General features: G+C 43.5%; 1 protein-coding gene across 1 annotated transcript; it reads left to right on the top strand.

The window, feature by feature from the left end:
• The first annotated feature begins 132 nt into the window (after positions 1-132).
• On the top strand, positions 133-14168 carry sgpp2 (sphingosine-1-phosphate phosphatase 2). Its single transcript, XM_034700476.1, has 5 exons — positions 133-469; positions 1776-1937; positions 8184-8363; positions 11462-11551; positions 13422-14168. The coding sequence occupies exons 1-5, from the start codon at positions 266-268 to the stop codon at positions 13965-13967; spliced, it is 1182 nt and encodes a 393-aa protein (XP_034556367.1). The 5' UTR covers positions 133-265; the 3' UTR covers positions 13968-14168.
• Positions 14169-14290: the final 122 nt, after the last annotated feature.

The raw sequence follows: 14290 nt of genomic DNA on the forward strand, positions 1-14290 counted from the left end.
CATTTACTCGAATGGAAGCTAGGTGGGTCTTTATGAGCCTCTGCTATGGACAGACAATAAATCTCTCTTCTGCTTGCTCAACAATCCCAGCCCAAAGGTCACTACTCAAAATAACTAATTCCGCCCTATACAAGCCCCGCCCCTCTACGCACACCTGTCGTGCGCACCTGCACAGAGCTCTGCGTCCTGCTTCTTTTACCTCTCCTGCTCAGAAACACAGCAGCCCGCTTCTACCACCACCACACCTGTGTCTCTTCCCCCTGACATGCTCCAGCTTCTGGCTTACCTGCATGATTCGGAGCTCGTGGCCCGGTTCCAGAGAGGATGCGGACTCGTCCTTGTCGAAGCCACGAATCACAGCCGAGGTGGAACGCGCGCTCAGACCGGAACCCCCGGAGCACGTTGGCAGGGGGACCACCAGGATAAGAACTCAAATTATACACAAAAGGAGAATGGACATGCTGCTGTTGTGAGTCTTTAACTGAAGCTTACCCCCTCTATCAGATCAAGAGTATGGAACATTTTAATTTAAGTGTCGTCATAAATAGAAACTAAATGTTACCTGTCTGCATTGATTCCATGAAAGTCTAACCCTAGTATAAAAATAATACAATACATTTGAATATTTTGGGTAAAAAACTGTACTTTGCTTTGTTGTGGTGCACTGCAATACAATTCTATAAACAGTTCTAAAAGTGTATTTTATGAGAACCTGCTAAAAGAAACCTTTACATTTATTCAGAGAGTATGCAAACCAAACGGTGACTGGCTTTTCTCGTTTGTCTGGGTGCCTCTGTCATCACTAGATCCCATCTGCACAACGACTTGCTTTGAGGATGTTTACATTCTTGTCTGTCTCCCTTTCCTTTGACAAACAAATTATTTAATCCAGTAACGATGTGCAAACGACTTAATACAAGTTTGATTCAGGTTTTAGGATTTGTCAGTTCTCTGATCATTTAAATGCAGCATTTGTAGATTGGTGTTAAACATGTCCATTGTTTAATTTATTATGACGAGTATTTATCATACTGTGGCTGTTAATGAAGCCTCTAGTTGCAATGTTTATTAGGCCTCTATGTTGAAATATATAAGAGGCTCTTTAGTCAGTCCATCCCTTGACTTCTACCCTGTTGTTCAGGAGTGCCTGCCAGGGTCAGGACCTTAAAATGAGTCCGCTGATTGTCTGGCTTCAGCTTGACATGAAGCAGTAATTTCTCTGGTCAAACAAACACTAATCCAGTTAGTATCACAGGCAAGTCTGCATCTGCGTTCATGCCTCTTCAGGCTGTATGGAAAAACCAAGCAGAAGGAAAAACAATGGCGGGCAAACGATGCTACATACTCACTAGTATCCTGATTATGGTCAGGTTTTGGGGTATCAAAGTTATGTAATGCAAATGCAGACATCCTGGTATTTGAAAAATGGATAAGCCAATTCCTGGTTCAGAGAAATGTGGATACTCTACCTGTTATGGTTAGAATACAGAATACTGAGTACTGTGGCATGTTAACTCCTGAACACTTATTAGTGTTACAGAAAAAAGGTGAATGAGATAGTGAGAAATGAAATCACAGCTCCCCATATATGCCCACAGGCTACCCCTCAGGATCCGCCCTGTAAAATGTGGCCTAGCTTGAAAAGAGGTCAATTTGGGTCAGCCAATAAAGGGTGTGACTGCAATATTCGCTGATCTGATCGCTGGTACCATTCCAGGAGCCGCTTGTTCCTGAGGTGCTCATATTTACTGTTTATCTGTTTTTATGATCTCCAGGACAGAAGCCAGCCACAGTATGAAGTGAAGAACTGGCTACTGCACTTCCTGTTCCTGTTGTCTGCAGGCCTGGGGCATGAAATCTTCTACATCACCTGTCTGCCCTGCATACACTGGAGCCTGGACCCATTCCTGTGCCGACGCCTGGTCAACATGTGGACTGTAAGTCACACCTATGGAGAGAACTTGTGTGTGTTTGTATGTGTGTGTTCATGTCAGTACGACCACCACAGCGTACACAAATGCAAGTTTTCAGTCAGATGTGCGTACGTCCCACAATGACACCTCTCTTCTTTGCCCTTCGTCTCCCTCTCGTCACCTTTCAACCTCCTTTCATCCATGACCTGTCTCTGACACCATCATATATATCCCCGGGCATGGGGGGCCATGGGGGCCAGCCTGACCGCGGCCCCTGACATGGTAAGAGGCCACACATGAGGACACATCAGTGAGAATAGAGTGCTAAGATCTCCCCTTTAGATGTTTATTCTGACAGGATCCAGCACACTACGACAAGAGACCCTTAAAACATGTCAAATGTGATCCCAGAAGGAATGTATCTGACAGAGACAAACAGGCCAACTGAGACCGCCACACACCCTAAAGTGTGTGTGTGTGTGTGTGTGTGTGTGTGTGTGTGTGTGTGTGTGTGTGTGTGTGTGTGTGTGTGTGTGTGTGTGTGTGTGTGTGTGTGTGTTTGTGCCCTTTGTGTCCCTGCCCCGAGAACTTGGTGGGTGCCCTATGTCTGAACCCCTCGTTTGGCCCCCCAGGGCAAGAGATACCATTCTTCTGGCATCCTTGCTGCACCAGGCCCCTGCATGAACTCCTTCAAACACACATAAACACCAACACACACACATGCTCCCACTCCCCACCTCGCCCGCTAAACACACTCATTGCCCTTCCTTTAGTTAGACATTACCAGCTTCACTCTGTGTTCTCCTCCCCCTGGTCTACCAGCAGAGTGCTTTATTGGCCTCATCAACGCCCTGAGCTTTCTCTCTCTTTGGACTGAACATTTGGTCTGTCAGCCCTCGGGGGGCTTCACCCCACACTTGTAACTTCTAACAGCACCCTGCCATTGTGTGGGCGGAGTTATCTAAGGTTCACCCAGGGTTGTGCACTCATTCTCCTCTGTCTCACATGCAAAACTGGCAAATCACGCCAGCGACTGAAGTGCACCCATGCAAAGTAAGACTTGTGTGCATGAGAAAAGGAGGTACAGGCCAAATCAATGACAGAGAGACACACACACACACACATCATACACACATTTCCCTTTGTGCCCTTAACTACTCTCTGGTGCCTTTACTTTGAAGGGTGACTTTGTTTGACTTAGAGAACAACAACTGTCATTAACCATATGGTCATGAATTACTTACAGTGTTGTATGGGGTTCTTGTAGCATAGTGTTATGCAAATCATGTGCTATTAGGAATATAAAAAATCCACAGATGGTCTTTTACATAATGACATACAGGTCACTATGACGTGCTTTACTCAAGAATGTTTAGAGGGAAACTGCAGGAAATGTTTCAATTAATGACGTCAGATTTTTGTTACAGCCAAAAAATCACTTTGTTCCCACAAAACAAAACAACACATTTTGAAGTTATATGACCAGCTTCACTCCTGGATCAATCTCTGTGAGAAGATTCTGTACATAAATGCATAACCTGTATAAAAGTGAAGATTTTCCCTGATTGAAGTGTTCAGTCCAATTAGCATTGTCCAGTAACATGCTGTTGAAAAGGTGGACAATGACTGCGTGACATTAGAATTGTTAGAATTTAAATTTCCATTTAAATGACCAGAAAATGAGTTGCTTTAGTTCAGCCCTAGAAATGATGCTGTGTGGATTTGACATACTGGCTCATAAGCCATAAGTATAGAAGAAACTATGCTCTAAATGTTTGCACAAAGAGCAGCTAGCAGTGCATTTTTTTATAGAACCCATTGTGCAGGTCAACCAAGTTTTACAGTCAGTTAAACTTCAAGCTGTAACAGACTTCTATAAAATGTTTTATGTGGCCAGATTTGACCCTTGCAGTTAAGTTAATTATCCTCGTGTTAGTGAGTAGCTTTCAGAAAAGTAATTCTTTGAGCACAGATTTCACCAAGAAACAACATATTGTGTATTTTCTTCATCTAAACACTGGCCTGCAGAGCAACCTCTTGGTCCCCACACACACTGACTCTCATCTACATGTTGACAGATCAAAGTCCAAAGCTGCACTCGCTTCAATCAATACACTTGTTCTCGAGGCACACTCTGGCACACTCTGGCCCATGTATCCATCTGTGTGTGTCTTGACCTGTCTTTAACTCTAAATGAGAGCAGACCTTTCTTTGATGCATCTCATCTAAAGACACCAATGACACTCAGACTTCACTGGAGCCAGCTGAATATGATTTTTGTGTTGATTGTGTGAGCAGGGGGCGAGGCGAGGGTATCATATCATGCAAGCACTTGAACTGGTAGGCTTATTCATTGTGTGAGGGCCGAGGGAGAACGCAGTGGATGGTGTGCTCACAGAATGGCTTGTTGTGTAGTGAATGGATGGGGCCAGACATGCTAAATGGCTTCACCATTGTTCTCTGCTCTGTTTATTGTCCACTTCATGGTCCCAATTATTCTGTCTGGGTGTGTGTGTGTAGATACAGAGTAGATAGAGGCAGGAATTATAATGGTACGCTTTACATTCAGGCACAACTGTAGAGAAGTGGGAGGTGGAAAAGAAGAATTTAGCCTCTGGAGTGAACAAGACATTATTGTTATCTTAGAGTGCTTTCTAAAAAGAGCTGAAATACTGTATTGTACTTGTTAAAGACCCAACATTAATACACCATGAGTGGGCAAACAGCAACAGCAAGAAGGAGAAACTTAATTTTGAGAGGCAGAAACCTCAAGCAGAACCAGACTCGCAGGTGCTGGACAACCATCTGCCACAACTGGATATCCTGAGAATACTTAGTGAAGGTTTGATTTTGTTCTGGCCTTACTGTGTTTCATGCCTCTCAAACTACTGTGACTAAAAGTATGTGGACACCCTCTCTTTGTGTATTTGTTAAGCGGCAACCTCCGCGAGAATTGAAGCCAATGCATTTGTTAAAAAGTGTAAAAAACTGCAGTTCATTGAGTGTCCGCTTGAGGCTGGCTCCGGAAGTACCAGAAACCACATACACACACATTCAAAAAAGACGATCTTTACAGCAGAAATAAACATGTTTACAGCCTGGTACAAAAGACGAGTGTAGCCTGGATAGTTCATTTCTCGATCGGCACCATAGACTGTATAAAATATGGACGTAGTATCTGTGACGTCACCCATGTGTTCCTGAGAGCTGTTTTGAAGCAAATCGACGGCAGCAGCCATATTGGTAATGCGGAACTCATCTAGGCAGAGTGTGACATAGTGTGAGCCTCTTAGCCAATGGCTGTGTGTTCCCGACCGGGAGTCACGTCAGTCATGTCCTTATTTGGGCAAAACTCGTAATCCTAATATCTTCTTAACCGTCACGTTAGAAAAAAATTCACCCCCCGTACAGTGTTCCATTAGAGAGATTAGCTTCGTAGGGCCAAGACGTTTTTTGAACCAGGCTGTAAACATGTTTATTAATGCTGCAAAGATCGTCTTTTTCCCATTCATATCTATGTGGTTTCCGGTGTTTCTGCAGCCAGCCTCAAGCGGATTTTCGATGTATTGCAGTTTATAGCACTTCCGCATTGGCTTCATCATTTGAGACCGGAGTTTGCCGCTTGATCGGCACACATTGTACGGGGGGTGAATTTTTTCATAACGCGTCAATAACGAGGCATCCTGAGTGAAGCCATATCATGTAGACCTCCCCCTAGTGACCAGCTGCATGTTAAAGCCTGCCTCCTCCATTATAACAGATGGAGCATGGGTCAAACTGGAAAATTAATTACCAAGACAAGTCAATTCAATTTTTCTCAAACTAGTTTCAGTCATAACAGTTCTTATCATGCAGATTTTTTAAGTAGTTATTGGATGTTAAAAAGATGATTGATTGACTGACAGCTCTGTTGACAGATTCAGGCTCCTGTGGATTTACAAAGTAGAGGAGGAACGTTGAGATAAAAATACATAACAAGCACTGACAAAAGAGTCATTCATTTTCTACAGCCATGTTAGCCTGCCTCAAATTTACTCAAGAATCTGTTCTGCTGTGGACTGTACCCACCTGAGGGATCATTGAAGTTGTATCTGTAAGCTTCATGTCTGTTTGGTAAGCAGAGGGCTGTGATGTCAGTCAAGTGGCTCCACGGGTGGTAGAAATGTTACTAAAAGACACGACAGCATGCTAAAAAGAAGCATGTTGGCGCTGCAAAAACTAGGTACATGTATTAATGAGCTGTGGATGTCCTGTTGGGTGTATTTTTAAAGGAGCCAGGCCAGCAGTTTTCCTTAATTTCAATCTTTCTCTCTATCATTTTCCTCCCCTCTTTATCTGCATGACTATCTGTCACTACAAATTGCCACACTAACAGCAGGTCAGAAGATGTACTTTTAAATCTCACTTGCCATGGTAACTAGCATCTCCTTATTACAGTGTCAGTAGAGACGGTAATAACTACCTCTCCATTCTCTCCCTTAAACACACACATTAGTGTCCTGCTCGCTCTCGGCGCCCTGCCTCCCTGCTCTGCGCTAAGACAGCCATTCATTAAATATACAAGGCAGAGCTTTAAATAAACCTGGAGCTGGAGCTGGAGCTGGAGCAGGCTGCCCCTCTTCAAGCCGCTGGGGATCTCATGAAAGAGAATAGGCAGCAGATTTGGCAGGATGCTCACATACACATACATATAACACCACCACACCCACACACACACACCTTGCACTAAGTGTATCATTGTGTCAAGAGCCCTCTGTCTGACCCAGCCGGCCGAAGACGCTGCATCAGCAACCCCCCCCAATCCCCCCACTGCCCCCTCCCCTCCTTCATTTCTCAGTTTCTTACAATAGATTTTGCTTCCGTGCGACTGCAGCATCTGCACTTTGCACCAGGGTGGGTCCCCATCACTGTACAGTATTTTCACTTCCTTTTTTAGGGGAATGGGGATTATTTATTTAAAGGACTGTGTGGTTGGTTTGAGAGCTAAGTATGACCAAGATTTTAGCTCCTCTACTCTTTATTATATAATCGCTGTCCTTATCTGTGATTTCTGCTTTTATGACGAGGACACAGCAGCGCTCTGATCTCGCCCTTTTGTTGGATAAATGCAATGAATCTGAGAAATATTCCTCTAATACTTTATAAATCCAATGACTCTATTTATATTCTCTGCATTACTCAAGGTTAAGTGGTTCCCTAGAAGGATACCAGGCACTACAGAAAACATTTTCCTTATATTGGGATTCATGTAGATGTTGGTGAACTGTGAGCAAAGAAGCAACCAGCACTTTATTATGCATAATGTTCAGGCTTAACCATAGACTGTATAAATAATGGACGTAGTATCTGTGACGTCACCCATCTGTTTCTGAAGAGCTGTTTTGAAGCAAATTGTGAGCAGCAGCCATATTGGAAATGTTAAACTCAACATTAACTGCTGTCGAGCGAGTGTGAGGTAAAGAGGCGGGGTTTGAGCCTCCTCGCCAACAGCTACAGTGTTCCCGCCTGTCAATCAAGTCAGCTGGGCCTCTCATAATGGAAACTTGTAATCTTAATATCTTCAAAATTGCAGCGTTATGAAAAAATGTACCCCCTGTACAGTGTGTGCTGATCGAGAAATGAACTATCCAGACTACACTTGTTTTTCGTACCAGGCTGTAAACATGTTTATTTCTGCTGTAAAGATCGGCTTTTTTGAATATGTGTGTATGTGGTTTCTGGTACTTCTGGAGCCAGCCTCAAGCAGACACTCGATGAACTGCAGTTTTAACACTTCTGCATTGGCTTCAATTCTCACGGCCAGAGGTTGTCGCTTGGTCTTAACATAACTCAAATATCTGTAGCTCCGTAACTGTTGTCATGATTAGAGAAGTAAGCATTATTAACCATACCTGTCTCAAACATCAGACTCAAATTGATTATTTTTCTCCTATAAAGTTTGACAACTTTACATGGGATGAGTATGATTTCTGCACTCATTACAAGTTATTATGTCTTACTTTTGGGTTTTAACATCTTGAAATAAGATATTGGTCTGGGCTTATCAGGGGAATGTGGCTTATAATAGGTCTGATACATTCTTTTTTGATTAGAAATAAGACAAAAACACTTGCTGAGTTTTGAGTTCCTTGCAGTGAGCGTTAGTCTGAGTCACTATTCCATCGCCACTTTGGGCTTCAATGAGCATGTCACAGAGACCGCATTCATGATTTAGACAATCTATGAGTGTTACCCTTTTCTTAGAGACACCTATCCTCTGTCCTCTCTCAGGTGGTGATGTACGTGGGCCAGGTGATGAAAGACATACTGAAGCTGCCTCGTCCTCGCTCTCCTCCTGTGGTCAAGCTGGAGCCAAGAGTCGATGCTGAGTACGGTCTGCCCTCCACCCACGCCATGGCTGCCACTGCCATCTCATTCACACTTCTACTAAGTGCTCCCTCCAGGCTACAGGTGAGAGTCACCGACAGCTGTGATGAATGTACAGCGCATCAGAACTCGGTCACAAATAGAATTGTGACAGATATAATATTTTGGAGCATATGATGCTTAAAGAATAAATCATGCACTGTGAGGTTGTTTTATCTGCATCTCTGTCACCAGCTAAAGGACCTGGTTCAGACCCAAACAGGTAACTGCATCAGCTAAGAAGTAGGAGAGTCATTAACTCAGAGTCAGTGCATCGTAAACAGTGATCAAGTCCACGATTTACACGTGACTAAGCTCATCTCAAATCCAGACAAGTTTGATGTGTCTCTTTATTTTCCAAATCAGATCAATCACTAACATTGCAAACATTTGCTTTGCTGTAGGAGTAGTGATGTTAGCAGTGAGCTCACAGCAACACTGTACCAAAAGCAGCATTAAAGAGCTGCAAGTATAACTATTCAACCTTTAATTGAGGTTGACACTCTTAAAAGTTAAAAAACGTGCCTCCATGCTGAAAAAAATTACAAGATCTGCTGTTTTTTTCCTACTTCTGAGATATCGAAACATTTTATCCCCTGGGACTGAAAGCCATCTTTCCTGTGGGTGTTACATGTTAGAAGATAAACCCACATTGTCATCTATTTCTGTCCCACAATGTTTTCTGTTAAGTAGAATTACATTGAATCACAACACGCAGATAAAAACTGACAGAGCTGCACCACCAGTCTTCTTTTGAGATGGCGTTAATGATGATTGTCAATGATCACAGCAGTCATTACAGTGAAAAATGATGCTACTGCCTCTGCTGACTGCAAATGATGTACTCAAACCTCATTAGAGCGAGGAAGCTAAGGAGGCTGAGCTGTAATTATGATGCAAGGTATCTCATAAGCAGTTCTGTTCAATCACTATTGAATTACATGGATTATTTTAAGTTTGGCGAGGCGCAAGGTAAATTCGCCGGTCTCTATGAGCAGCTTCACTCAAATCAAAAACTCTTGTCATATCTTAGATCAGAGATTCCCAAAGTGTGGGCCAGGCCCTGGAGGGTCGCGAGACACAAATGGAGTGTTGTCAGATGCATTCCAGAATTATTATTTTTTTTAATTATCTAAAAATAGTACATTTTACCTATTATAGTAAAAAAATATTGACAAAAATAGTAGCTAAACTTTAAATAAAACCTTGAAAATAGAAAATGTAATGAGTTTTCTGCCTTTCTTTCTGCCAGATGACTCCTAAGTTTAGGGTTAGTGAACAGTTAATTATCAAAAGCATCAGTAGCAGTAGATTAATTCATAACGGCACAGGAAACACAGACACATGCTCATACAGGTAAGCTCATTTTCTGCAGACCAGCTAAATGAAGCCATATTAAATCACTTTGAGGGACATTGTGGGTCACAAGACAAGTTTGGGAACCCCTGTCTTAGATAACCTCAAGACATTCAGGTCCTGATATGTTTAAGGAACTGTCCCGTCACACATGAACCTCAGAGTGAAGATTATCCATGTCAGATCTGCTCTCACATCTCAATGCACTCAGTTTGGATGGGTAGAGCTTGCAGGAGGAGGAACAGTCTTCCACAATAGTGACTGCCTCAGTGTTGGTATCACTACATCATGTTTCAGGAAATTTCCACAAGACAATAGCAAGAGTAGGAAACGTTGTACAGTCAACTGAGGTGAGTTGTAAAGAGGAGAGAGCAGTGAAAAAGTTCTTGACTGTCACCCTGAATAGCCATTTACTTTTCTCTGGAGGTTGGAGGATGAAGGCTGGGTAAAGTCAGGGTAAAGGGATTCAGCTGTTTGCATTTGCACATGCACCTCACCCAGATTTGTCAGGCAACTTTTGGGAGCACTGTGCATGTGTGAAAGGACCCATAGTGTTGAATTCAGTACAGTTTGTAGGCACATGGAGCCGGTGGATGGAAGCCAGCCTACCAGTCTATGAGTGGGATGAAGGGAGTGGCCCCGCTGTCCATCACTGAGTCCTGATGGAGCTGTTGGACAATGGGCAGGGAGGGGCGGGGCCAGCAGTCACCATCAGTCACCATCAGCCACACCCGTCGAGCTGCTGTTTGGTCTTCTGATAGACTCGACTGAGTCAATGACTGTCAGTCCGCGTCTCCACCTCCCTCCTCCTGACTCTTCCCCTCTTTATCTCCGCCACTCTGCTGCCAAGTCAATAAAACACTCAGTGGCTCAATCATCGGCTGTCTTAACGTGGCGTTGTGTTTTAAAGAAGAACTGAGAGGGTAGTGAGTAGTTTACGGCCTCTTCGTCTCTCAGCTGTCACATCAGATCCTGAAGGGGCTTCTTAAGGCCACAGAAATCCTCTCTCAACAACCCCGAGACACTTCATGTACAGTAAGAGACTGGAGTGCCTGACATTCCTGAAGGATTCCCCTGAAAGAAAAGAACACGCATAGCTTTAGATGAGTCGCCGGGTGTTACAGAGGCTCCTGAATAACTGCAGGGCCCCGGGGCGACTCGGCCAGTTCCCGGAGCAGGTCGGAGGTCGCGACAGTCAATCACAGAGTGACCCCCCTCCTGTCCCCAGCATCCTTTGTGACCATTCAAAATAACCCCTCTCTTCATGAACTACCACTGAATGGGCTTCCAGCTGCAAAAGACAGGAAAAGACACAGGAAAAAAGGCAAGAGAGGAGGAGGGGGAGGGTGGAGGAGGTGAAAGAATACACAAGGCCTCTCTTCTCACTGTTATTGAAATGGAGGGGGAAACAAAACCTGCCGCCGTAGGTAAAGGAGGGAGGGGAGAGAGGATGGAGGGACAGTAGAAGGACAAAAGGAGCAGTGACTTGAAGGCAGGCGGTATGTCAACGCAGCAGAATGGAACACTGGCGGCAAGAGGAGCTACACGTCGCCATGAGGAGGATTGATGAATTGATTTTATGATCACAAAGTAACAAGAAAAAAAGTTCTAAATGTTAAATACTCTCATGTTTTCAGGAAAATGTGAGAGGAATTTAAGGCACATGTGATGTGGCACAGGTTCCATCTGGTATCAGCCTGATCAGGGAGAGGTGTGTGTCACTGTGTCTTAGTTATCCACTTATCTGTGATGGTCAGTGATACAGGGGTGTGTGTTCTGTTCCTCAGTTCCAGTTCGAGGTGGGTCTGCTGATTGCTGTGACGCTGTCATCCTTGGTGTGTCTGAGCCGCCTCTACACTGGCATGCACTCAGTTTTGGTGAGCCTAAGACCTTCTTCACACACACACACACACACACACACACACACACACACACACACACACACACACACACACACACACACACACACACACACACACACACACACACACACACACACACACACACACACACACACACACACACACACACACCTACTAAGGCATAAAACATTCAAGCTCAACGCTGGATTTATAATTCATATCCATGTCTGGTTAACTGTCTGGCTGGGGCTTTGATCCAAGACTCTTATTGCAGCGTTCACTTCCTGTTGCCTTCCTCACCCTGAACTCTTGATGTCATGTTATATAGTTATGTAATTTATCAGATCGGTTAGTTTTAAGGACACGTTTATCAGAGTGGCCTCCTCAGTAAAATCGCTGCTTCACGAGTCCTGCTAGAGACGGTAAGATTGATTATTGCAGTGAGTCAACATCGCAGAAAGATAGGACCCAGGGACAGACTGTTCACCGTGGTCAAAGCTAACACAGACCACCTACCAGTGTTAGTAACTAATATCAATAATGTTTGGGGACCAGCCATCCCTGGTTTTTCTGGTTTGTCCCAGTTTCAAGCTGGGTGTCCTAAATCCTAAAATATCAGTAGAGCTAATAAACAGCATGCATTTAAACATCCACAACTCGTCCCAGTTTTAAACCTCTACTGGAAATAGTAAGATCAATTTTTGTTTTCAGCACCAGCACATTTTCAGGATCAGTTCTATCCATCCCAAAATAAATGTTACAGTACCATCATGTAACGGGATGAATCCTCAGGTTTGTACTTTTAAAACTGTTCTCAGCACGCAGACTTAGGTATGTGAAAAGTTTAATTTATTAAAAACAAGGATTAAAAATTGATTTAAAGGTAGAATATTAAAAGAGTTCAGACACAGAGTCTCTTAAAACAAACAAATGCCAGAATACCAAGTCCATGTATGGAGATTGGAAGTCAGTCCTCCTTGGGTCATCTTTGGGTTGGGCCAGATCCAGGAGTGAACCAGAGTGTATGTGCAGAGGCCGCATTAAGACAGTTCACAATTATAAAGTAATACAGGCAGCCTCTGTCCCTCATGTGTGACAGCAAGGCCTCAGCTTGAGATCTCCTCACTAAGAATTAATAATAGCTATAACATTGTAAATCAACAAAAAAAAAGTCACATGATCACAGCAAAGTCAACCTAATAGCAAAACAAAGAACTCAAGCATAGAAGTTTCAATAGCTGATAATAGCCTTGTCTTCACAGTTGGGGTAAAAATACTTTGACACCACCAGATATAATAATGTGGTGTTAATTATGTTCAATATTGAGATGAAGGAACATGCTAAAAGTATGCAGGTAAATGTGTTAAGTAATTAAATAGTGTTCCTCCATCCTGATAAAGCACCTGTAGTGTGATCACACATACATGTGCACCTGCGTGTGGTACACAAAGGTCAACAACAACAAAAAAAAACCTGCCAACGGTAAATACAAAAGTGACTGGTTGTGGGTTTACAGGTGGAAACATATGAAAAAACTTTGTTTTTATAGTTATATCTTTCATTTATTTAATTTATAATTCAGAGGTACTGCTGGTGCACTTTGTTTCAGTAAAACCAGGTTAACTGTCTTCACTTTCCTAAACAAAGCTCAGCTAACATGCTGGATTTCTTTATTGTACAGTAAAGAGGCGGTATTGATCTTCAAATCCATCCCTGGCAGTAAAATTTTGTTTTAAACTTAAAATTAAAAAAGTACTTTAAAGAGATAAAGTGATGCATTTTGCACACCTGCTTTACTACAGTGAAAGTGTTTAAATAATGTGTCACTGTGTTGGTATTACTCTGAGCATCAGATGTAAAACTCTGTCCTTCTTCTGCTTTCAGGATGTGATCTGCGGTGTTTTTATTTCACTCACCCTCACCTTCCTCACCTACCCTTACTGGGAAACCTTGGACCGCTTCCAGCTCACCAGCCCCATCTCCCCCGTCGTGGCGTTGTTTCTGCCCCTCCTCCTCAGCTACACCTACCCAGAGCTAGACCACTACAGCACCACCCGAGGGGACACCACCACCATCCTCGGAGCGGGTGCCGGGTGTTCAATCGGATACTGGGTGAATGTGCAGCTGGGGCAGACTTTTGAGCCCCAGGAGGGGTTACCTGTACCCCTGCCCGCCCTGACAGGAGGTGCTCTGGTACGGACCTTTGCACGCTTCCTTGTCGGAGTTGTAGCAGTAGTGGGAACTCGTCAGGTTGTAAAGACATTGAGCCTGCGGGCGCTGTACTCGTGGTACAGCGTGCCAAAAAGTGACGACAGTGCCAGGAGGAGGAGAGAGATTGAAGTGCCATCGAAGTTTGTTACATACACGTCTGTGGGACTGATGAATTCAATACTGGTCAACAGAGTTTTCCTCCTGCTGGGGCTGCTATGACCGGCTATCATTTAAAGAAGACTGATGTACAGTACAGTGATAGGATCTTGCAATAATGTCATATTTATTTCATTGTGTCTCATGATGTTTATAACATTTTAACTTTCTCATACACAGAGCTTCTGCCTGCGATGATTTACCAAAGTGTTCTTGTAACTGAGCCGGCTGAAAGCAAATTAAAGACTTTGCTTCCATAAAGGAGTTTTGGCTTCTCTTCCAATTTGTTAAAGCTGTTAATTGTTTAGTCGAAGATGTTTTCACTCTGTCACAAATTGTATTTGAGAAGCTTCATGTCAAAAATCTTTTTTTCCCACTGTGAGAAC

The sequence above is a fragment of the Notolabrus celidotus genome, chromosome 14 (genome assembly GCF_009762535.1).
Source record: "Notolabrus celidotus isolate fNotCel1 chromosome 14, fNotCel1.pri, whole genome shotgun sequence".
NCBI classification, from domain to species: Eukaryota; Metazoa; Chordata; class Actinopteri; order Labriformes; family Labridae; genus Notolabrus; species Notolabrus celidotus.